The 26,490-nt window shown below is 38.2% G+C and overlaps 1 protein-coding gene across 1 annotated transcript in view; it reads right to left on the reverse strand.

Annotated features, from left to right (window-relative positions):
- The window catches only part of PLXDC2 (plexin domain containing 2), a 268,814-nt gene that overhangs the window by 140,355 nt on the left and 101,969 nt on the right, over positions 1-26,490 (reverse strand). The window contains exon 2 of the mRNA XM_062569044.1: positions 1,988-2,199. Within this exon, the coding sequence (XP_062425028.1) occupies positions 1,988-2,199 (212 nt within the window). The remainder of the gene's footprint in view (positions 1-1,987; positions 2,200-26,490) is intronic.

The following is a 26,490-nucleotide window of genomic DNA, read 5'->3' on the forward strand; positions in this document are numbered from 1 at the left end:
AATTCCTGCTATCTCCAGTAGAAAAATATGAATGAAAAATCTCAGTATTTGAAGACTATAAATATTAAGAATGTCAAGTGAACTGAGTTTTCCTCCACATTAGATGAATTTATATTAAGAGCTTTTCCATATTATAAGTTTATACATTTGATATTAAAGAAAACATTTTAAAGCTATTTCAAAATAACATGCAGAAATTAACCACCCTCCTTCACGTCCCTGTTTGTTTTTTAAATAGCTGAATAGAAAGCAAACCTATCAGTATAAGGAAATAATGTCAAGAAAAAATTGAAGATGTGCTCATCATCCTTAGGATTCCACTAAAAGAAAAGGCTTCCGCATTTGCATGGTAAGCATACAGAATACTTTAGAGAGAAGCAATATCTGTGATGAAGGGCTCTTGTAATTCTGTAGTGTCATTAAATATGAATGACAGACAGCACTCCTTCTGTGGATTTTCTTCAGTAAGAACTGTAACACACACACACACACAGATGAAGGGTTATGAAAATCAATATACTCTCCAGTGCTACTGATAAGCTCCAAAGCTGCAAAAGACTTTGCAACATACAGATTCTTCCATGGTGAATATCTGTTGTACACTTTACCTCCTCTAAGCGGGGCACCAAGGATTTTTGTAAAGTGGCAGTGTGTTGTAGTAGGGATTTATAATGGAATCTGGTAATGTTAAAAACCTCAATTCAGTTATTTCACCTTACTGGAGAGACTTTAGAAAAAGAGAGGGCTACAAAGGAGCACAGAATCTGAATTTAATAAACTTGACGTTGATGATATATTTGAGAGATTAGGACGCTATAATGCTATTAATCCAATAAAAAAGATGGCTCTGGAAAAATATCGCTCTACGTATAGCCATTTGCAAGTGTTCTTTTTTATTCCCTGACTGCTCCCACATGTGAGCACTCCTCTGGGATTTCTCACCCATCTGCTTTCTAAGAGCTTGGAACACAGCACATGGGAGAGGCCAAGTGACAGTGCTCGGCATCCCCAGGTAAGCCATGGAAATTCCAGCTACATGAACCTCTCTCTACCTGAGACCTCTTCCACTTGACTAAAATAATTAGAAGCAGGATCGGTGCTGTACGAGCGAGCTGCTACACGTATGGCCAAATGGGGAACACGGGAGGCAACAAACAAGTCATAAATCAACATGCAAATCTAAAGTATCATTTACAAACTAGTGAGTTCCCTGTTTATGCAAAGGGAAAAAAATCGTATTATGCAAACTGGGAAGCTTTAAAAAAAAACTCTCAGAAAAGCTCTGTTATTTTTGACTGATGTTGTAGAGACACCATAATCTCTATAGATGGGTTTTATATTGCTTTGTATTTATTACTGTGTACGATAACAACCCAAAATTTGAAAGCTGTTTTGTTTGCCTGAGAATGAACTCCACAGAATTAAAAAATAAAGGCGCTGTTGCTTTGGAAGAGAAAGTAAAGACTGAAAATGTATTGCACCTCAGCTTATTCCAAAGTATATTTTCTTGAAAAATATAACACAGGCTTTATTTTTAAAAAATTCAAACCTAGTACTTAAAAAAGAAAATCAATAATAATACAATAGTTATAATATTAACACTTGATATCTGTGTAGAAAGACAAAAATAAATCTGCCAGTGCCTTTTTGTAAGATTGCTAAAATAAAGTAGCAGAATAGCAAATTCCTACAAATAATCATAGCTGTAGAAGTTTCACACCAACTGATCACAGAGTAGGGTCTGAAATTGTTCATAGTCAACTTCTGCTGTCCCTACAGTGCTCTAAACTGAGGGCAACCTTAAAGACGGGAGTGGAGTCCATTTGGATTGAAATGATGTCCACATGAGGACAAACTGGCTGTTAAAGTTTTAAAGCAAACAGTCCGAGGTTGAATTAAACTTTCACTTTTGCGGATTCTGGAACTTTGATTTACATCCCATCAAAGCTAACAAGCCGAATAAAAAGTAGATGGAATATATTTCTACCTCAATCTGGGTGGCATTGTCCTGTCCCTCTTCAAGCAGCAGGTCTGTGAAGCCCCCCGGCTCGGAGGAATCCTGCCCCATGCTGGCTCTGTTAGTGTCAACTGATTTGAGGGACTCCGAGTGCCTTTTCCACCTGTGGCTGGTTATATGTGACTCCAGCTGCACATTTTCCTCCACTTGAGGGAAGTTCTGAATAACTTCATAAAACACACCTGTTTGGGAAAAAAATGGTTAAAGATTATTCAAGCAAAATAAGTAAGACTGGTTATTACTGTCTGTAAAATTTAACTTAATAGTTTAAGTTAAACTATTCTTTACTAGTATTTTTTAGTAGAATAGGTAGAGTACATATTCTACCTACCTATTTTAGTACCTACCTATTCTAAATTGGTAGTATATTACACTGATTCAAAATTCAAGAATTTGGACTAAGTTTTGTAGAATCCTCTAGACATCCCAATTGTTTTACTTTCCTGTTAATTTTATGCCTTGGAAGTTTTTCCAGTAAAATTTTTAACTTTAATACTTACTTAGCCAAAGATGTCATTTCCCCAAATAAAATAAATCTGAACGAACAAATCAATTAACCGTCCAACAATAAAACAGACACTCGAAAGTAAAAGAGCCAGAGACTAACTGAAATCCAGTAAATGTTTAGTTTTTGCTACTGATCTTATACGGCAGGAACTTGGAAGCCACAGGGATGGGCAGCTGTATAAACCTTTCGAGAGGCATGAAATTCCCACAAACATCTGTTCCAGTGTAAAAATAAAGTTGTCTTTATTCTATGACAACTGAATGGTGTGTGAAGTCTGCAGACACCCACAATGTGCCCTGCAAAGGGTGAGTAGAGCTGGGTGGCGCATCTTACACATTCCTTTTGGACTTTATTCATGCTCCTTCATAACTTCTTCTTACAATTATCAGCAAGTCATAAAAACATAAATACTTCAGTAGTTTCCAGTTTGCCCAATCCAACAGCCAGCCAAAGTATTTTTTATTAATTTATTTCAATTAACATCATTAAGAAGGACTACAGTAAGGCTTGATGGCCTCTTGTGACTTTGCATACTCTGCACTAAAGATCAGATACACTTTTCATACTGGCTTGCACTATTTGGGCCCAAAGGAGAAATAGAGGGGTGCCCTGTGGTTTCCATGTGCAGGGAAGAAAAAGAGGTTGTTTAAAATGCAGAACCATAAGGTTCAAAAAGGAATCTCAGGAGCTGTGGCAAAATAAATAAAAAAAAAAAAAGTGAGGCAAAGGCTAGACAAGGTTCTGAAAAATAAACTGTTTGTAGAAGTATTTCCATATAACTTTCATTTGGCAGAAGCTTCTGAGTAAAGGAAGACACCACTTAATAAACATTAGTTACATAGTCTAGGTGCATAAGAGGTGGAAAAATAGAAAATTAACCATCAAAGGTTTAAATAAGAAATATTTTTTTCCTGCATTAGAGCAGGTAAAGGAGTCACAGATACAAGGGAGTCTGCCAGACATCATTCTTGATAGACTAGAAAGAGTTAAAGCTTAAAAATAGTCTATAATAGACTTTAGATTCTGTGTGATTATGTTCTTTTTTTCTGTGAAATTGCCCAAAAACCTACTAAACTTCTTCCCTAAGCTATTTGATCACCCTCAATCACACTGAAATTAAGGTGAGCTAAGGATACCTTGTCATTTAGAGAAGCCAGAACTTAACAACAATGCAAAATCAGCAATCTCAGGCCATAACTTTCCTCAACACTCCAGTAATCAGGCTTTTCTTTTAATTGGTGACTTTTTGAAACCTCTTTCCTCACATTTCTTAAAAGGCTTAAAATACTAGTCTGCTGTAAATTGCCCAGAGTTCCCTGTTTTATCGAGTAATCAGCTGCCAGATGCAGATGGACAGCTCAAGAGATGAACCAGCTCACTCCTCTGCAGCCCTTATCTAAATCTCTTCAAAGCTGCCCTATCCGCTTCAGCGTGGAGCGGCTCACCGCAGCGCTAGCGGGATCACAGAGAGCTGACAAACACGACGCTTCTCAGATGCAATCACGGACACGCGTTTACTGCCTGCGATGCAAAACACCCGCGGCTGGCTCCCGGAAAGAAAACGTTGCTCTTTCTCTGCAGCAGAATCCACAGCATTAATGCACCTCTGCAAGACGCGGGAAAAGCGAGACATCTGCAGATGGGGTTCCCACAGTGCGGTGAAACGGCTGCATGCCTGGGGGACCCCATCCCCGTCCCCCGTTTGAAGGACGGTCCCTGATTGCCCCTCGGTGGCTCTGCTGCCTGCATTCGTAAAGAGAGGCAAAAAGGCATCTTTACCCTCACTTTGCACTCCTGCTATGGTCTACCCTTTTTACAGCCAACAATCATTGCGTTGAATGAATCATCTAAATTAGCTAATAAAAAATGCCAAAGTTAGGGGAAAATCCTAAATCCTACTCACTTCAGTCTGACCAGCATCTGTAAAGGAAGGAATTAAACTTTGTTCTCTCACTTCCTGAACAAAAATGTGTGTGCTTTCTAAGTATCAAGCTGTTAAAAATAAACTGTTTTTAAAAATAATAATAATACTCTGCTGGAGAGAACTAGATTAGCACATGGGAATATTCCCACTGGCTTGGAAATTCTGCATATTTACTCCCTATAAACCCATAATTTTCCTATAGGATATGCATTATTACATCAGCAAAATTTGGCTGATGTAATCCCATTTGGCATGGGATATCTGCTATTAGAAAAATCCTAGACCTCATCAGTGCACAGTTTTTTACCTTGCTTCAACTTTTTAAATTAAGTATATGATTTTCTCTTGAAATATATATATAAAAAATATTGTTACCATGCTATTGTACTGATAAACACTACTTGGCAGACAGAAGCTATACTGACATAAGGAAGCTTTATAACAGTCTAACTATATTCAGAATGTGAATGTTATATGCTTTTAAATCCAATAGAAACTATTAAAAGTACAAACTGATAAGGTCCTTCAATATAAAACTTTTTTTTTTTTTTTTGGCTTTTTTCATCATTATCTGTGAAAGCTCTCACTAGTGTTACCACCAGACTCAGTGTTAGCTGTCCTGAAGAACAAGGATACTGAAGGTACGATCTGAGATGACGTAGGCTGGCTTCTTCCTTAAACTTTTTCCTTAGCTGCTGGGGATGGAGAGAGAGAGAGAACAGTGGCCTGGTCATACCTTTGCTCTGGGCCAGTAGGGCTATTTGGTTCGATTTCTGCACATCTCTAATCCAAAAGAAGAGGCAAACAATAATCGTCTTAGGTGAGCTGAAGAATATTTCCCTGTCCATTTTACATAAATTTAATTTAAATAAGTCATTTATGAAAGTTATTTCTTAGATAAATAAGTTAATTTTCAAGTTCTAAATGCAGGCAGCTCATAAAAAATATTCAGAGACCTAAAATTTCAATACTTTGCGAGTTAGAGCTATTCCATGTTTCTGGATGAAATTTCAATGCAGCTGATAGAGCATATAGAAGGCATTTTATGGGAAATGTAACACAGAATTATACTCCTATCTTTTAGATCTCAGAGCTTGCACCTAAACAACACTGAAGAACATGTCATTCAAATCAAATGGAAAGCATCCAAATTCTGTTAAGATCTGATTAAGAATAAAATCATAATGTTAGCAAACATAGATGAGTAGTAATCTGTACGTGTAGAGACTCAGAGCTACGATAAGCCTGAAAATCTATTAAAATTGGACCAACAGTTTTCACTACGGCCTAATATTGTCACAGGGGTGCTATACATAGTTCTGGCACTGGCATGCAAACACCTCAGTATGAAGTCTCTAGAGGTGATACTATACTGTAATATTTTGAAGCAAGTGAAAACAGAGTCCAGCATTTTATAATGAACATGTAATTAAGCCTGTGTTTCTGTCCAATGATTTAGCTGTTGTGCTTGAAGTCTTCATAAAAATTACAAAAGAAAATGATTATGTATGCATTTTCTTTTTCCTCTGGGTTGAGTTAAAATTTAAGATTTCAACTCTGTGTTGAACGGAGTAGGGGGTGGGGTTGAGGATAAGGGAAAGCAATTTATAAAAAGCTTTTATGGCTCTGGGATCAGGAGTGGTTGTTGGGAGTTCAGAAACTCTTGTTGTTGCAGCTGATGAGTTCAGCCCTGGGTAGCTGATGTGATCAACCAGAATCACTACCAAAGCCTTGCTGGGCATCAGGTGCCATTCACACAGACTGCGAAGACCTAAGAAGAGTATTTAGAAAGGAAATTGGGGAAGTAAGAGACAATTACAGACAGACTCCTTTTTGTTCACCTCTAAGCCAGGCGCTTCACATTTCCTTATCCATGGGTTTACAGACTCACAGGAAAAAACACTTTTAAAAGATTTTAGAGTGGGTAGCCTAAACTGCCCTGCAGCCAGTCGTTCTTTGACTACCTCAACTTATGTTTTAACAGGTACCAAACAGGCTCTTCAACTATATTAACTACCTGATGGAACAAAAACAACTGAAAGCCGCCTCTTCTTATATGTTGAGACTTGACTTCTGAGGCCACTCTGCTAGTCTGAGGTTTTTAGTGTGCAGATGTCTCATATACTTCAAAATACACAGAGCTGCCCAAAGAGTAATACAAATCTGTGCCAGAAATCTACCGCAATGAGTATGTCTGGAAGGTTTTTTGTTTCAATACTGTGAACTTTGTAAGCTGTTCTTACAGACATGATTTGCAAATTGAGGTATCCAAGAAAAATTAGGCTGAAAGGGAAGAAGCCACCTGACTGAGAGAACCAGCCTGCAGCTTCTCTGCTTTGCCAAGTGTGCCTTCAGATGAAAAGGGAAAAATTTTAAGTCGATAAAACTAAAATTAAACATCAGAAGTTGACAAGTGAAAGAGCTCTGATTTAGTAGGATGCCTTGTCTGCATGAAGCTTTATTTAGAATAAAGGTCAAGCTTTCACTTTACAAGATAAAGAAGCATTCAAGATTTTATGATAGCAGCACAACAAAAGGAAACAAAATGTTTTGAAACCAAGAAGTTAGGTAGGTATATCAACTAGCATTCATTTAACGTTTTTTTTTCCTTTTCTTTTCTATGAACTAAGAATTGCATTTCTAGAAAACTTGCTTTAATTACATTTCATGATTGCACATATTTAGGCCAACTCTGCAATTGGACTAATTTCATAAATGCATCACAATCAACAAGACCGGTGTGTGTTTTTTTTTATTAAGACCCCAGAAATACTCACAGACCACTATTTAACAGATTGCTTGTGGGATATAGTATCATCTTTCTAAATCTGCCGCAATCTAAATGCCAGCAAAATCAAATACTGAATACACAAAATTATTCATTAAGACACTGAAAATGCCACACTCCTTTAACTTAAGTAACTTTCTATAGCCTGTCTCATGAATCTTTATTTCTATAGCAAACATTTGTATGTAAAGATGAGGAACCAAAAAATTATGGTGGAAGATACAAAATCTGGAAACATGAAGTGAAATACCCTTCTAACCATGAAAATTCCCTTTAAAAGATTCTCCAAGCAGAGTACCAATATATTGAATGCACTATATTAGGGCAAAATAAATCAGACTTCTAAGAAGAATTTCCAGTTTAAACTGTTTCTGTCTACAAACAACTGTACTAGAGAGACATTTTCTTCTGCAGCACTTGACTCACTGGGACAAGGACAAATTCCATCCGTCTGACCTTGACTTAGAAAAGAACTAAAGCGTATGCTTAACTTTCAGTATGTCTGTGCTAACGAGAGTATATGTTTCTTAACAAACATCATAAATCATAAATAAAAGCACCTAAGTTCTTACACAGATATCCTGCTGTGACAACTAGCACAGAATCACTTGGGCCAATTTGGATCCTGATTTTTAAAAATGCTGAAGAATATATCCTGCCATTTTCTTTTTAAAGCTTGGTAGACACTGCTAAGAGAATTTTAATACTATGTTTTACAACAAAATATAGCATGATCCTACTCTCCCCAAGCAGGGAGTGGTAATTTCCATGTCTTGCAAAGGGAGAAGGCTGGGGTCTCTCCGTATTGAGTGCTTTGTTGGAGGTTAATGATAATAAAATCCTGAATGATGACAGACTGTGATCATGACACTGAAACTACTACTGTTTTATGGCATGCTTGGAACAGCAAACAATACCTGAAATAATAATGCACTGTCCTATAAATAATTACTGTGCTATAAATGGTGATACAAGCCAGTACTCTAATGAGTACTTACAGATGATAAATGCTTTTAAGCCTGTTAGAGAACAGTATATAGCCATACCTAAACTTTGTAATGTTACTGCATATTCTAAAATCCACTCTAGCTCTCCAAGTACTTTTTTCTGCAGTGGTAAAGTAAATAGAAACTAAGAATAATATTTAATAGAGTTGTTATTAATAATAATAGATATTTTGGCAGGGAAATAATGTAACTGGTAATTTCCTTACACGTATATTTTATCCATGGTAGGAATTCAACCTTTTCCTTTTGCAACCTGATTTTGTTCAATAATTATTTTTAGTCACAATAAGGCATCCTAAAAAAATATATTACAGCATTCCTGTAACTTTATTTTCATCAGAACTATAGCTGCTGTGGTTATTTTTTCTTATCTGATTTACTTATGTGTTGCAATTGTTAGTATAAACATACCATGAAATTAAAATGTAAAGTCAAGAATCTACTTGTAACAATACCGTAACTTTGAGTAACATACATCAACACTGGGGAATTACTGTTAACTTCCAGCTTCACTCTTACTCTCTAGCTACATAAATAAAATAATTTAACGTGCATTTGAAAAATAATTTAATATGCATATTTAATTTAGAAATAACTTGATAATAGTTTTAAAATATATTACATATTTATATTGCCACATTTCCTGTCTGTTCCAGTCAAAGACCAGGACTTAAGTTTATTGCTAACTGGTTATACACAGAAAAACAACAAAAAAAGACAACTTCTGCTTCAAACAGATTTGTAGTCTAACTTGAAGGCATTGGGCAACACAGAAAAAGAAAGCTTTGGTTAGCCAACAGTGGTATCTGTCATCATCAAAAACCTAAGCACTACCAAGCTTTTTGTGGGCAATACAGTAGGAAGGAGATTTAAAAAAGAAAAACAATGTTCTATCATTTGATGTGCTTAAATCATTTTGCACTGCAAACAAGACAGATTTTAAGTTGTTTTCACAACCGAGTTTTAAACAGTGACCCAAGAGCATGGGGAATGCCAGTGCTAACAGAACCAGAAGGCATTTAACATTTCACAGCTACTATGCTCTCACATGGCTCATAGTCATCTGCATCCCACAGGAATACACCATTAATATTACTTTTGGAAAAGTAAACCCCAAATATACTTAGATTAACAATGCAGAGTATAATTCGTTATTGCAACCCATCACTTTTTGAGACAGGGAGACAAAGTAACTTTGCAAAGAAACTGCAAAAAATGATAATGGAATTGATTCTCATTTAGCCTTTCCTTACAACAGATGCTCTAAATAAAGTTTGATATCCAGCCATGGCGAATTCAATTTGAATACTACTCAGCTTCCCTATTAACAAACTAACAGAAAAACCAGAATTGTGTAGTTCTGATTTAATTTAAAACTCCACAGACGTATTGTTATTTATGTGATATTTTCCAGAGCTTTCAGATGGATCAGGTCAGAAAGGTGGGTTTCACTGGTTGTGATAAAAAATTCAAAAACATGCCATTAGTGTCTATCCATTACTTTTAGTGAAACAGAGACAGGGTATTTAGTCTCAGTATACAATGCACCACTGAAATAAATTCTCCAGTTGCAAAATGTGAGTGTAAAGTGTTTTCTTGTACTTGCCTCAGTATTATTGTAAATGTAATGCAGCTTCTCTTCACATACTTTTAGTCTTTGCTGTACTTACAAACAATTTTTAACACTGGCCTTCAACCTTTTTCAGCTGGAGATCTCTAAAAATTTTCTAGAGGAGTTGTAGATTGAAGCCTACTTCCCTGACCTCACTTTCCTCTCCTCCTTCCCAGCACATCATTTTGCATTACGGAAGAGGAGCCTGAAACTCCTAAACTCACCTGAATAACAGAAAACAATTCCTTCTTGATACCTTCAATAGTGCTGGGAGTCTTCCTTTTGGCATTTTACTTGTAGCCATCCATATTCAGCACGTTGAACATAACTAAATATTTGCATTCCCACAAATAGGTTTCATATCCATATTCCCATAGCATATCCAATTATTAGTAATATAGATATCCAGGTGTACCTAGATGAATATTTACAATAAGTGATATTTGCACATAAAGGAATAATATCTGTAATGTTCTTGCTTTCCTGGCACACAATAGAAAATATGTAAACTCATTTTTTTTTCAGATGATCTAAGTACAGCGTAAAAAAGCAGAAAGTTTTAAATGATCTGATGTTTTATTATTAACAATTATAGCAATAATGTCAAAATGTTAATTCTTGTATAATTTATCATTTATCTAAAACTTATTATATCAAAAAAGTAATAAGCCACAAATTTATTTGCCTAAAAACAGCAAAAAATAAAAGATTCAACAAAAAACATCCTGTTAAGAGAAACAGAGCTCTCTCTATAATATTCTATTTATATGCAAATTCTTGCCTTCCCAATCTAGATTCGGGGGTTTTCCAGAGAATACTAATACCAACTCTGCCTTATTTAAGCTCATCGGACACAAATTTAGAAAGGCTTTTTTTCTCTTCACTAGGTAGATTGCCTATGTCAACATCATACATTGACATTTAGAGCTGTATCCTAAATGTCCACCTCACATTTCCAATTTGGAAGCATCTTTCTTCTTCCTGAAATATCCAATAAACCAATGCATTGCAATGATGCAGGGCTGCCAGTCCCATGGTGGGTCAGCTGCTCTTTCAGACTCAGGCTTAAACAGAAGGAACAAATAATTCCTTCTGCTGGAAGATACAGAATCACAGAATCACAGAATCATAGAATCAGTAAGGTTGGAAGGGACCTCTGGAGATCATCTAGTTCAACCTCCCCACTCAGCACAGTCACCTAGAACATGTTAGACAGGGTTGCATCCAGGCGGGCCTTGAAGATCTCCAGAGAAGGAGACTCCACTACCTCTCTGGGCAACCTGGTCCAGTGCTCCGTCACTCTCACAGGGAAGAAATTCCCCCTCACGGTCAGGCAGAACTTCCTGTGCTTCAGTTTCTGCCCATTGCCTCTTGTCCTGTCACATGGGACAACTGAAAAGAGTTTGTCCCCATCCCCTTGACACCCTCCCTTCAGGTACTTGTACACATTGATAAGATCCCCCCTCAGGCTTCTCTTCCCCAGGCTGAAGAGGCCCAGCTCTCGCAGCCGTTCCTCATGGGGCAGATGCTCCAGCCCTCTGATCATCTTTGTAGCCCTATGCTGGACTCTCTCCAGTAGCTCCATGTGTCTCTAAATATGCAATGATCTAGAACATCTAGCTCTATCAGGTTTTCATTTCATGTAGATGACAAAAATGGAGGAAAAAATAGATTGTAGATTCTACAATCACATCACTAAAACTAGTTTCTGTGTCTGGGCAGTGGAGAAAAGCATACAAAAATGAGAGTCATTCATAATTTTAACTGGAGCATATATTTGGAACTCCTTTTGCAGGAGCTGTCCAGGGGAAAGAGGGCAAAGATCTAGGATATGCAATCTGCATTAGTCTGGCCAATTTACAACCTTCCCACCAGGCAAGAGCAAGTGCAGCTTTAGCAGAAGGGCTGTCTTCGGTTTTAGCCTGAGGGAAAACCAAAGGCTAGGAGAGAAGCAAACCCATTTCTTGGAAAGGAGATCAGCAAAGACAGTGCTCGTCTTTTTGTAGTGGGCAGCGGCAAAGAGCACTAACCACAGGGACCCCGCTCTGGCCATCACAGTGCCGGCCGGTTCTCCACACGCCTGTCACTCTCATGGATGCCAGGGCAGTATCAGAGGGTGACTGGCTTCCCGGGCAGCCCCGTCAGGGACAGGGATCAACGTCAGTATTCATGCTAAGGACAACCAGACCAGATTTGGTGGCAAAAACAGAGAGATAGAGGCAAGAAAACAAGCTCAGGTATCAGCCCAATGGAACTGAATATACACGCATTTATATATAAAATATCTCGCAGATACAGATTAAAATATGAGTGACCCTGTGCTTTGGAAATTAAAAGAAAGGTGACATAACACTTCAGCCGATACCACAAAACCTGACTGACGCACGGAAGAGCTTCTCTCTCCTCCCTTGACAGAGGAGCCCAACAGAGTGCAATCACGTTGTTATCAAGTTTGTTTGCAAACAGGGGCACACTCCTAAGCTCCTTACTTGGGACTAACTCGTTTCTTACTGAGTCTGTGGCAGTTCGCCAAGACAGAGCCTGAATAAATACTACAACAGCCTAGAATTCAAATAAAGGCAAACACCTTCCAACAAAATAGATTATGTGGCGTAGCCCCCCAGCGCCTGAAACATGAAACTTTTTGCTTGCTGTGTCCTCAGTTCCCTCCCATTTCCCTCTCCGTAGAGGAAAGGAAGTGGTTTGCGGTGTTAGTCATTTCACAAGGCTCAGGATTTGGAAAGCTGGAAAATGAACAAACAATTGCAACTGCCCAGAAACGTGCAATGGGCAAGGCAATACTATCTGATATATATATATATATATATATATATATATATATATATATGTATGTATATATAAAGGAAAGAAAGAAAAAAAGCTGCCTGGCTTTGCTTCCACTGTGGTGGTAAAGGATGGTTGTCAAAGATGGAAAGATGAAAATTTACAACTGCTTGTGGAGGCAGAGCCTGAGCTTTACTTCAACTCTGTTCTAAAATGCACCCACTGATCTCAGATAGAATGCAAAATTAAAATCTCTCCATTTTCATTTTGGATTAAATAAGGAGTTTTTGTATCTTCTTTAATTTTCTTCACGTGAAATTTTCAACAGTGACTTAGGATTCAGAAAGATTATGACAGCTGCACTCAAATAGCTTGATCATTTGGACAATTAATGAATTAATTTAACAAAAGGTTAGGCCTTCGCGCCAGGACTTACTCCTACTGTGGTGTCAAGGCAGGGTTTTCATGAAATATCCTGCTAAAACTAAAAGTAATAAATTGGCACTTTCAAACAAGAGAGTTTCTCCAAGGGTCAGTAAAAACAAAGACTGTCTCACTGGGCTTACATGGTGGGGTTACATGCCTAGGTCATCAATGACTGAGAAATATATGAAATGTTAATAGTCTAAAATTCTCAATAAGTCTTTGAACTGATTTTCTTAGTTTTTCAGACACACTGAATTATGCTTATTATGTTTTTTTTTTCTTGAGGCCTACTCTGTAGGGATAAAATGGTCAAGAAATGATAATGATAATTTTTTAAAAGAAGGGCTTGAAGTTTGTTTCAGTATCTCTTTGTCCTCAACTCCAAATTACTGCCCAACATAAATTTCCCTATACATTTGCCCAGTTCACTCATTTCTGTTTCTTTTTTTTTTCTAGAGAATAGTACAAAACTTTTTAATCTCTTGCTTTACATTTCGATTCATACGTGTTAAGGAGGTATGTTCTGAACTCTTGAAAACATAGTAGTGATTTAAACCCTAAGGGGCTCCAAAGTGTTAATCTGATCTTATTTGGTAACTCAGTTAACCAAAAAATATGGCCCTTTATAAGATCAGCCTCTACAGAAGTTATAACCTTTCAACTTTCCAGGAAGGGCAAAAGATATCTAGGAAAATACAGTAAGTATAATGGCTATAGAGATTGATTCTACAAAGGAAAGAAACCAAAACATATTACGGGTTACTTCATTTTTTACAGTGTTTTTGCACAACAGGTCAACTTCACTTTTGTTATCTGTAAGATTCAGATCATGATATTAGCTTTCTCTGTAAAACATAAAACATATTCAGTGTTACTGATGACAAGTGCTAGATAATAGCTATATACAATTTTATTACTGAAATGCCATTGTTTATTTTTTATAGACTCTTTGTTATTGCGAAGGAGCAAGTTATTTTCTATCTTATCAAATGATAATTTTGTCACTGAAACTAAAATGGATCTAAAATGTCTTCAACTCCTTCTTAGGGAAAATTCTCATTTTAGTTTCACTGTGAGATCTGCTGGAGAAAAACATCACATTTCTAGCACACTAATAGGAGGAAATTAGAGCTGAGGCTGTTCTTAAAACTCTGGCACAAAATCTACATTGCTGGACTCAGTGTGGGAACAAAAAAATAAATATATCATACATCAAGGGGAAATTGTTGCAGATAGGTATTTAGAGTCAAAGAACAGCTGTATTAAACCTATCAAGAAACAGATACATAAAAATAAGAATTATGCCAGTTAGAGATGTGAATGATAGAAACTCATTCTTTGTTTGGCAGAACAGAAATAATCCACTTGAAAACTGGCAGAGACACTGTAGCAATAGAAGAGAGAATATTACATCAATCTTGAGACTTGTCAAAGCAATTAAATTATCTAGAAAATGCTTAATTGGGCTGCCCATTAGATGGAGTATATTGCCTTTCTGTTCGTCTGCCAAAAGAGAGAAAACTGGGACTATGGATTGTGCTTGTATTAGGAGTAAAGTGAAGCAAGTGCACATTTTTCACAACTGTGCAGAGAGTTTTGGGATTTTTAGCTAAACAACATGCCTGGAAGGACTCAACACCCATAAAAGGGTTTTACAATTTAGAAATAAAGAAATGTAGTTGTTAATATACTTTACATTTGACACTGCTCACATGAACTTCCATTATGTCTTAATAAAATGAGGAAATTGCATTGCTGACATTCATTTTTAACACAAGGAACTTGCATGAACAGTTATTCAGACAGACACGTTCTGCAATAAGTTTGAATAAATGTGCGTGGTTTCTTTTTATTGTATACATTCCAATTTTACCACAACATTCCCACGAAAAAACATTAACAGCTTTACAGCACTCCTGCTGGGATGGCTTTACTAAGACACTGTGTGCTTTCTGAAGCAGGAGGCAGAGACGAATACTCCAGCACTGCAAAACACACGGGGCTTTGGAAGCTGAGCAGGGATGAGCCACATCAAATGACATCATTCTACACTTAGGAAACGACCGATACACAATCCTCTCTGCTGTGCCTATGTTTTTTCTAAGAGGAAGATAGGACGTTAGGTAACGTGCGAAGATCAAGTAAGACACAGAACTAGACAGTGAGAGCATATTTCTTATAAAAACACAAGCATGCTTAAATATTTTGGGGAGGTTATTTTGTAAATGGAGCTGAACTCAGACCAGGTAAATTCAGTAACTTAGATGAATTTGCTCAGTGTTCAGTGCACTGGTAGAGCTGAAATCATGGTTCTACAAGGGATGGCTTCCCAAGGAGGGTTGCTTTCTTCCTGGATGCAGAGTAGTAGCATTTCTACTTAGCACTTGCTCAAGTTTTTGTTCAGGGTTTTTATTGTCACTGCTTAGAAAGTAAATTCAAAGAAAAAAACAGGGAAAAAATGTCTGGAAATAAGAATACAGTGGTTTTTGAAAGCTGTTGGACACATCAGCACTTGACTGTTTACCTTCTCCCAGCTTTTTAATCAAAGACAGGATTACTTGGTGTATAGAAAAGACTGGGAGAATAGCAAGTCATCTGGGAAGTGGCCTATTTTGTGAGAAAGAGGCTGAAAATAGATCCGTAAAATATACTTGAAAAACCAGCCTCTTGTTTCTTCTCATTCTTCCCACTACAGATTTTTTTCCTAACAAACACATAGTAATGCTGTCTCAACATGCTGTTTTTTTCCCTTTCCAAAAGAAGCACTGTGCCAACAGTCAGCTTTCATTCCCGATACTCTGTCCTTGAGATTCAATGACAGTAAAGCACTAGTCAGTTGTATGAAAAGACATCTTTTACAGCATTATTATATTTCTGTGTTAATGCTGCTTTCTGCCAAAGTTTTAGCCCACAGACTGGCTGACAGCCCACCCAGAGCCACAGCAGCCACAGTAAGGTTTGGAAACAAACCTTTTGCATCTTGCATGGAGAACTGATTCAATAACAGCTTGACTTCATTCACTGTTGTAGGAATGCAATGCAGACATTTTACCTGCTTCCGGATTGGAATCTGATACTAGAAATCACATTTACATTTCTCAAGAACATATTCATAATCCTTTTGGTTTTGTTCTATTCAGCTCAAGGCAGAGAATTAGCAAGTCTACTTCAGGACCACTTACATCCACACTGTGAAACCACTCAATCTTGTGATCTTAAATGAGACTTAAACAGTTCCTAGAACTATTGCACATCCTCTACAGAGCTGTCAGCTCCATTCTGCTTAGGAGTTCATCTTAAATGAAACTGTTTTCTTGCTGAATGCCTGCTGCCTGCGTCAACGTGTACACCTCATTCATTAACGCAAAGGAATAGTTGGTCACAATGGATCTATAATTCAATACCTGACTGCTTAGTGGGATAAACTATCAAATCCTGGATATCTAGGTGTCCTCAACAAGTGACTATTAAGCTCTCACAGGTAACTGCATAGGTACAGGACATCCCACAGGCTCATCACTTCCAAACCCCTACAGTCAATAGGTCTAGTCTATGGTATTTTCTCTTCAGATGAATGTAAAGACTGGACTATCTTGTAGTAGATCCAGTAAAGGAAGCATTCAGGCTCAGTCAGTAAAGGACCTTGGAAGATCACTCCTCCATACCTGACTGAAGAGCTGGCTTAGCCACTTTTCTTCCTCAACCGAGCAGTTCACTTGCTCCCACTTTCCAACTTCAGAAAGCTCATGCTCACGCTGACAGACCTGTCTCTCAGCATTAACTCTTTTAGTCTTAAAACAGGGCTAGTGATAGTTCCCATGGATTTAATGAACTAAATTCAGAGTGCTTGTTCAAGAAGTGGGCAATTCAGACTCAAGAGTGTCGCTTCTCTGAAGAGGCTGAAACCTACAGCTCCCCACGACTCCATTTATTTACCAAACTACAGAGGCAATGACCTTCTTGCTTCTTCTCTTTTGTTCCAGTAACTCTTCAATATTTTTTGGCACAACTTCAAAGCCAGGACATTCCTATGAGATGGAGGATCTCCTTCAGGGTAAGGGGAGCCTTGAACTCTCACCCTCTCTCACTTCCCAAGCGAGTGCCTTGACCACCACAACACTATGTGAATACAAGACATCCATCCGTGGGCTCAGAAAACAAATAGTGTTTTTCCAATTTCTTGTAAAGAACAATTGCAGGTGTTACCCAGTGCTAGAAGAGCATTGTATGCTCTGGACCTTACAGCAATTCAATTCTCTTCTGCAGCCTTTAGTCGAGCAGCTAAGCTCCAGAAAGAAGCAGGATTTCAGACACATACATATTGAAAAGAAAAAAGCAATACAATGAATATTGTTTCTTTTTGTTTCTCCTCTTCATATAGCTTCCAAACCCACACACAAGTCTTTGGGATCGCCATTTCAGTGTTAACAGTAAGTACATAACACAAGGCTTCAATTCTGCTGGCAATTAGAAATCTACAAGTTTGCCATGAAAGCACTCTGTCTGCAAGTACCCAAGTCCTTTGTTACATTTGTACCCTCAACAAATTTTGGAGGAAGAGTCTGTTACACATTATATTTAATCAGTGTTGACAATAAATACTCAGGGGTTTCAAAGACTAAACCTAATTATACAGCCCATGTATCACATCTGAATTTTCTGGTTTTACGTCATTCATGTGGCAATTTTGCATAGTTTGGTGTATTTGGGCACACCAAATGAACATGAAAACCACTGACACCTGCATGAACCAGAGCCTTTCTCTTGTTTAGCGACATCTTATTGCATAGTTCCTAATGGCTACTCTTCCTCTTTTCCACTAATGGTAAAACAAAAAATCACAGCTTCTTCCTGTGCCCGAAATTAATCTCTCATTCTGCCTGGTTATACCAAAAACTGCAGATTTTCCCCGTAGTGTATGCTTACTTTTACATGATTTCCTAAGCAGTTTCTAAACATCCGTCTAGTATTTTCTGTTTATAAAAAGGAGTGAAAGCTTGTATCACTCCTAGTGATACACGTGACTACCTAGTCCTGGAGGAGAAAAGTAATAGAAAATAGCAAATGCAACCTTCTCCTCCTCCTCCTCTCATATAAATGCAGCAAGAAGGGAAAAAGCAACAACTCACTTTATTATCCCCAGCAATTTTGCTGAAGTCAGGAGATGGAAAGCTGCCTATAATGACAGAGATTCTTTTTCCTTCTGTAGAAGAAAATTTTCCATGTCATTTATACAACTTCTCCACAGGAAACCTGGGCACGCCAATAGATTGTTTTGCAGCTTAAGCTTTAAATACTAGTGATTTCACAAACATCGACTCAAACAATTTCTTTTAGCTACGTAAGGTATTGGTACTCAAACATTCACAGGTTAAACCCCCACCTTCTCCACTTCTTGTGTCTCTCTCCCTCCTGTTACATGTGCATATGCCCCCATTTCCCCCTTGGGGGCACTAGCCTTGCCCTAGACACCCCCTCCAGGGTGGAACCACTCACATTGACTACTCCCTCTAAGTTTCCTTGAACCTCTCGTATCCTGAACCCTAGCTTTTATTTTACGGAGCTCATGGCTCCACCACTCCCCAGTCGGAGCTCTTAGAGCTCTATCAGTCCAGCTACAGCCATAGACAGGGAAACCTTTACGTATTTCCTCCTGCTCCCAGGTCACTTAACCAGCACTTTGCAGCCCCACCCAGGCCCTTGTCTCCCCTTTTCCCAGCTGCCTTGCCTCTCTAGATTGGTGTGTGCTCTCCCAGGAGGATTCACAGTGTCAGCCCCCACCTTGGGTCCCTTCTGTTCAGCCTAGCTGACATAGAGGAGGAGAAGGAGGAGGAGGAGGAGGAGGGCAGAGATGAAGCAGCAATGCTGCCCTAGAGGCCAGTGCCTGCAGCACATACAGATTGCTTCCTAGCCTCAGCCACAGGCTTGGCCCCACTTGCCTGCTGCCTCTTACCAACCTTATTGCCTGAAATTAGGTGTTATACTCATCACAGGCCTACCAGAGAAGACAGGGCTGTCAGACGAAGATGAAACAGGAGAGGGGAGAGAAGGAGTGTTTGGAGCTCTGCACTGAATCAGAAAACTACTGCTCTGATGAGCAATATGATGAGCTTGAACTTTTGCAATAGTACTTTTTTCAGTATCAGAAAAGGAATCTTATTTCTCTCTTTTTTTTTAATTTCAAAATTAGGACTTTTGACACTTGAACTTAACATCTGAAATGTGCTACGTTTCAGCACTGGGCTTATTTGGCATTCTTCAGACATCTGGACAATTAATTTACATTAATTTTATATTTAATAGAACAGTCTATATAGCTACTCTTATTTCTTAGTTATTGTTCCATGATTAAACACACCATAAACCACTAATAAAAAAAAATCAAGTATTACTCAATTCAGTGGCAAAATAGTGAAGTGGTTTGCCCACACGTAGGAAAGGCTGTAAACATTAAGTCCAGTGGAATGTCTAGATTCCAGGAAAAAGAAGATGGTAATTTATTGTTGATAACTAACACACAGCAGCAACACTGCAAAACTGCTAGTCATGGAATAGGTTCACCTTTTGCCTCCCACACGAAACACCTTAGAAAACTCAGAAGATAGAGTTCTAGTAATATGCTGCTGCAATGTGCACCATACAGCCAAGAAATTGTTAAATCTCACAAAGTGATTTGGAAGCCATACGTTGTGCATTACAGAAAATAAGAGAGTAGTTGCTGGTGGCAGTCTGTAGAGAGCTGGTTAGTCACAGGGTGCTGTTTCCTCTGTTTCTGGCTTCTAAACCACATTTTAAAAGTTAAATTCACATTAAATATTTATCTGATATTTACTGTTCCATGTAAGCAATTGCCGCAATTGCCACAGGACAGGACTACTATTCTGTTGCCAGAAAGGGGGTAATGATCTATGCAATGGCAAGCAGGCTGGGAAGTGGGCCCATGAGGCAACATCTCTTGAAAAATAAATTTGTGAATGTTTTGTACTACCAAGCTCTTTGGCCAGCATTGTTAAACGTGACTGAGCATTTCACATTTTGCCGATGCCTGACATAAGCATCTTAAAGAGACCTAATTTTTTTCAAGGTGGCCTTTCAGCACTTTTTGAATTTCATGTCATCAGAAAAAATGTCCCCACGGACATCAGCCATCATTTGATCTTCTCATTCATCTCATTAGGATGCCCAGTTTCTTTCTTATGTTAGTACTATCCACATACAATTCAAGAGTTAGAATTATATTCACACCTTCTGGGACAGATAAATGCAAAGTTTGTCAGCTTGTGTGACATCCCGAAGTTTGAATGATTTCAGTGGACTTGTGGATGCTCGGAACCCAGGTTGTCACACCACTCCCCTTAAAACATGGGGTCTCACTGGAGGCTGGAGCCTGACTGAAATGTCCACTCTTGGAAAACAGAGCTGAATTAAGTTGTAACAGACCCTGACATTTCTGCAAATAAGTGCTGCTGCATTCGCACAAATGCATGTGCCTCATAGAGCACCAGGTGGAGGAGTCATCTTGCCTATTAAATCTTCATGAGCACTGCAGTTCCAAAGGTTGCTCTGGCTCTAATGTTACTTGATTGGTTTCCTTCCATGGACCAAATCTATTTTTTTTCCTGGTTATCTTGAAAATCTTGAAATCTGGAATATTCCAGATGATCCTCACCAAAGCTTCTTCCCTTTGTGTACTGGAGATGTTTCAGGGAGGCTGGCTTCCTATACAATAATAACTTCTGTTCAGATACCTTTGAAAGACTTCTAAAGTTTAATTTGGCTCACAAGTGGCCCAATTAATCATGCCTTTCTCAAATTAGCACTCACAGATTTTTACTGCTTTGAAATTTCCTATCATTGGTAGGAAAGCTACCTTCTGGGTTACTTTCAGGCTTCTACATTTTCAGTTAGGTGAATATTATTTGTAGGGGGAGGGAGGACTTTCAAGAAAGGACAAAGGTCAATAATAACATCTTCCTTTACCACAGCTCATTTTTAGTCAAAATAGCTTTTGTATTCCCTTATTTGAAATTAAATCTCCCCTGAATTGAATGCAGATGTCCTATGTTTGCTTATTTATTTACATTTTTAGAAGCAGAAAGTGACGTAGAGATGATGAGAAGCAGTTTGAAAGCTCAGTGAAAGAGACTTGATCTCAGATGCACTGGCTATCCATTTACTCTACTGCTACTTTTTTAAAACACATTTCTCAAGCAAAATGCTAGGTGGAAAGACAGCAAAAAGCTAAAGCAGTATATAACCAAACCAAGTAAAAAGAAAATGAAGTTCTTTCAAAGGCTTTCTATGTATTTCTACTAGGTTTTGTGATTCTAATTAAATACAGCTGCTACCTCCTTTAGTTATTGAAAATGCAATCAACAATGAAGTTAATTTGTGTCTGACCAAATCTCTTACAGTAACTGATTACTTACAGATGCCAAATCTCCAAGTGAAATTTTTGCCACCTGTTTCCAATTTCAGGACTGGCAGTTTTGTATTTCCACAGCTTATTGACCTAGTATGGGGTTATGCCATCTGTTGCTGTATTCTCCATGCTCAATCAACAGTTTCCACAGGAGATCAGCAACACCAGAATAGCCTTATCAGGAGTTTTCCTTCTTTACACAAGGAGGCATACTAAGCACTGCAGCCTGGAAATGTCAAAACTCTCTTCCACAGCAAAAAAAGAAAGTTCAGAGAAACACTGATCACTTTTCATATGTAAGTGGGTTTCATTCAGGGTGTGAATAGGGTTTCTTTACATGTTAAATTAACCATATCAAGGTGTTTACATGTATTGTGTAGGCCACCTTTTACTGCATTTGGATTTGGCTGTCCATTGTCTACTGCAAACACTGGGTACATGCTGAAGCTCTTTAGGAAAGCCCATTCAGTTTATGAAAACAGTGCTGTCAACATCAAATCTATATGCTAGCAAATGTAACAGTTTAATCCGTTTTAAAAGGTAATAAAATACATTTGGGAAATAAACAGAGTTTGGTGGTGATGAAGCAATGAACAGAAATACAGAATTGCTAATTTCTTCCACAGTTCTACAAGGAATATGTTTCTAAACAGTATTTGCAATGCATTTTTCTATTTCAGAGTGAAACCTGTTTTCTAAAATATATCTCCAAAATTATTTAAGTTACAAATTAATTCCAACATGTTTTTTTATTGCATTAATTACTAGACAGTATCCATAACAGCAGCTGGTTACAGGAAAGGATTATTCAATTATCTGGTTTGTAAGGTGCCGTACCAGCCTCTAGGGGATGCTGTGCAAATAAAACTGATACCACATTTTCACTTTTGGACACTTTCCACTCTAGAAGTCCCAGCTGATATCAGCCCATGTAAGCTATGTTAGCTGGTATATTTGCTTTTTGTAGATCCTACTGGCAACATTTTCTAGTTACTAACAAGACCGAGGGTGGTAGGTGCCCTGCAAATGCAAAAGAAAAAGACTGTCTTATTCTTTCTTTGACTGTAAAGACAGTCAAGCACATGGTAGAGGCTCTGGTCTGGGATGAGCTACAGAGGATGACACATTCTACATAACATTTTAATAATATTTATTCACAATCAGTACCAGGAAAGCATCTTGACTGCAAAACCAGTATTTCCTGAGCTGCTTAGCATCTTATACTCTCTTCATGTGGCGAGGGTCAGAGGAGGCAATAGTGCTCTGGGGAGAGGGGTCCTCTGGGAAGGGGCCATTCTGCAGCTTTGGAGCACGATTGCCACGGATGGATGGCAGGAACTGGAGGTGTGAATGTCCAAGCAGGCATGAATGGCAGGCCATGGACAACGCACTAAGGATGGTGGAAAGGGAGAACGGGCGGTGCATGACGTCTTTTTGCTAAGACTCCAAAATCCTTCAGCGTGATTGCTACTTCATTTCAACAACAAACACAGAGATTTCAGTAAAGCCTGCTCCCCACAGCAGAAGTTGAGGAAAGATAACAAGTGTCTCCAAACTGTACTCCTCTTTCCTCTCCTAAAGAAGTTTCTGAACCATTCCCTTTAAGTCCAGTGTTTTGTAGAGGCAAGAAACAACACATCACTAAAAGGGATGCTTCAACCAGCCACTGCTCTTCCAAGGCCTTCAGACTGTTGTTATGGCTCTCATGCTGATGCCAGTAGGCACCAAACACTTTTTTCCTCATAATGGTTTGATTAACCTTCTGCCATATCATTTGCTATCATTCAGTCCCTAGAAGAGTGTGAGCTACTTTGGCATTGGTCTGAATCTACTAGAGTTTATGTTTTTGCTTAAAAAACTCCACCAGGCAAAAATTAGAAAGGATTCTGGCCCACTCACCGAGACATATTCTGACCTCAGTTAACACTGACATAAAACTAGAAGAATTCTGTTGACTTGTGTGCAGCTATTCCCATTGCACACGAGTGCATCTGAGGTCAGAATCTGACTCAAAATGCTTGCCAAAGTCTGAAAAATATTATGAAAGAGTGGCTAACAGAAGCTACCCACACCCACTGAGCCGTGGATGTTCAGCTGAGAAGCAGATGTTTTAAGGGTCAGTACTTCTGTAATAAGTAAATACATTTATTGTAACGTAAAAACTCTGAGCTAATAATATAAATACCAACAGGATACTTGAAATACCATACAAACAACAACATACATATGAAAAATAACTACAACAAATGCTTGTTTTTCCACTGAAAGATCACAGGATCAGCAGCTGTTTACTGGTTCAGCACAGCAATTACAATGTAAGCTTAGCCAAGGTTTCCAGTAAAGCCTGCTTCCATCCATGTAATTTCTAATATTCTGTAACATTTTTTCCTGGGCCTGATATTCAGACACTTAGCTGTCCAAAACACTAGCTGAGTTGCTCTCAGAGAAAGACCACAAGATCATGTGCTTCACTTTTCAGATTCAGTTAGCTAAAATGAATTTACTCACTTCTTCATAAAGACCCCCCACTTCTTACTCAGCAGTCTAACTGTGGAACACAAACAAGGAAGTTTCTGAAGACTAAACGTTTTAATTAGGAACAAAAGACTTGCCACAACATGAAATCTTTACACTTATTTTTGTTGCCTCTGTGATTCAGCTAACAAAATATACTGGCACGGCGTCAGGTAGGTTTCCCACCAAAAAGACACTCTCAAGAACACAAGAGCAGTACTAGTACTTAGACTTCTAGTAACATGGATGGGTCAGCCTTAGTAAGGCAAACAAATTCTCAGTTTTACAAGGGCTTCTACTTATCTGTATCCATTCTCCCTAAGCTCCTATTTTTTTTTTTTCAGAGGGAAACTATAGAGATATACTTGTCGAATTAAAGGCTGAGTCCAGAGCACCACAGCGCACGGCCGAAGGAGGCCTCCGGCCACAGGGAGGCTGCTAACCTGCACCCGCCCGTAAAGGCATGTCCACTGTGGCTGCAGAAGGCCACCGACAAGCACCAGAACCTCATTCTGCCTGGAACGCTCCATCGGCTTCAGACTTATCCACCAGCTGCCTCCAGTATACTGAGGGTGCTGGAGGCAGCAGTGCCATCCCCAAAATGTAAAAAGACTTCAACCAGCACTGTGTTCAAGGCGGGTGACCCCTGCATGCACCGTACAACCCTTTCAGGTCCCTTCAAAACTGCAGAAATATATCAGTGTGCCCACATGTCAGAGCAACCTTCTGGTTGGACTTCTAAGATTTTAAAAATATAGAAGCATTATCCACTATCTTTTTCTCAAGGGAGAAAAATGGTAAAAAATCACAATCAAAATGCAGATAAATAGGCAGATTTCCTAGCATAGCTGAAGTTTTGCAGAAAGGTATTCCTTTTCTATAAGAAAATTAAATATTTCCTTTTTTCTTCGTTAAAAATAACCCTTTCATATTCTTTCATATGTGCTTTAAAATGAAAGCCATTTACTTACATTTCCACAGAAATTCCTTTCATAAGCTAGGACTTCCACCCCACAAAGTGAATCTGTTGCTAGTATGCCAGCCAAGCAACTTGCTCACAGCTTAGCAAAGATCTCTTCACAATCTGAACTGTGTTCAGAGGTGCTTAAAATCTTCTTTTGGCCTACATTTTTGCACATGCCAGTTTAGGGTGAAGGAAATTATTTTGCTAGTTCCACCAGCCTGACCAAGCTTTGGAGTAACTAAGAATTCACAAGTAAAATATCATCTAGAATGGTACTCATTGTATTATTTTCTTCTTTGAACACTGTTTAAGGTTTAAAACACAGCTGGAGATTTTTTTTTAAAGCATAAATTGTCTAATCGTGAGCACTGATACTTTCTACCAGAATGTGGAATATGCAGATAATCATGTTGAAAACGGTACACATAGTCTAACATGAGAGGGTTAATTCATGAATGTGGCCACTAATTTCAGTAGTATTTCCAAAACACAGCATGAGATGTATGAGATCTGCAGCACAGAAGCCTGTAGGACAAGACCATGGACCAGCAGAGATGGCTTTCACACAACAGCTTCTCTTGTGCTGTGCTTCAAAAGAAGCAAAGGTACAAACAGAGCTAGAGGGCTAATTTGTTTCATACGCAGACTAACCCTAGCAAAATTTTAGAATGTAATAATCTAGTAATACTCCTTTGATCTTTAGATTTCAGTAAATAAAGTAGTTAAAATAATACATATAAACCACTAGGCTAACTTCAGCTTCTCAAAAAGAGGTGTGGATATATGGATACAGTGCTATACATATCACTGCTAAATGGAAAGACTGTGACCTGACAGAATAAGAAATAAAGAATGTAAATGTTTTAGATTTTGGTTAGACATGCAAATGTATTAGAGTTATATCATAGGACAGCATGAAAATAGCTTTTTATAAATTTCTCTTCATTATTTTTAACTGCTTTTTACATAAGGCTGAGGTTTGGCTATCTTTTTAAAATATACTGACAACATGGAATCGAACTAACGTTCACGTCTGTTAGTTGAATTTCTATCAAATCACACTTTGCCTGTTTTAAAATATTTTTTCCTCTACTTTGGTAGAGCAATTAATCTAGGTTAGTGTAAATTGACTGCCTGTTAAATTAGTTCAAGAATGTACTGAAAAATCAGGTTAACATCTAGCTACTCAGCTGTGTTTCAGAAAATGTTTCAAATAATACTTTTCAGGATGCAAAACTTCTTCAGGAAGCAAAGAAAGCTTTGCCTATAATTATGTTATGAATCTTCAGTGTGACTTTGTGAATTCTATAAGTGTCAAAAAATTATATTTATACATTATTCTCTTTTACGCTGTAAAATACAGCAGAAAGAAAGATATGGTACAGCAGAAAGAAAGCTCAACACGTGCAGAATATCAGCATAAGTTTTACTCTGTAGTTTTCCAGAGGTAGAAGAGGAGATTTATCATGATCACTGCTATCACAGTATTAAAGCTCAAATGTATTCAAAATGCAGCCAGGCTAT

Source organism: Rhea pennata, chromosome 2, assembly GCF_028389875.1.
Source record: "Rhea pennata isolate bPtePen1 chromosome 2, bPtePen1.pri, whole genome shotgun sequence".
Lineage (NCBI taxonomy): Eukaryota > Metazoa > Chordata > Aves > Rheiformes > Rheidae > Rhea > Rhea pennata.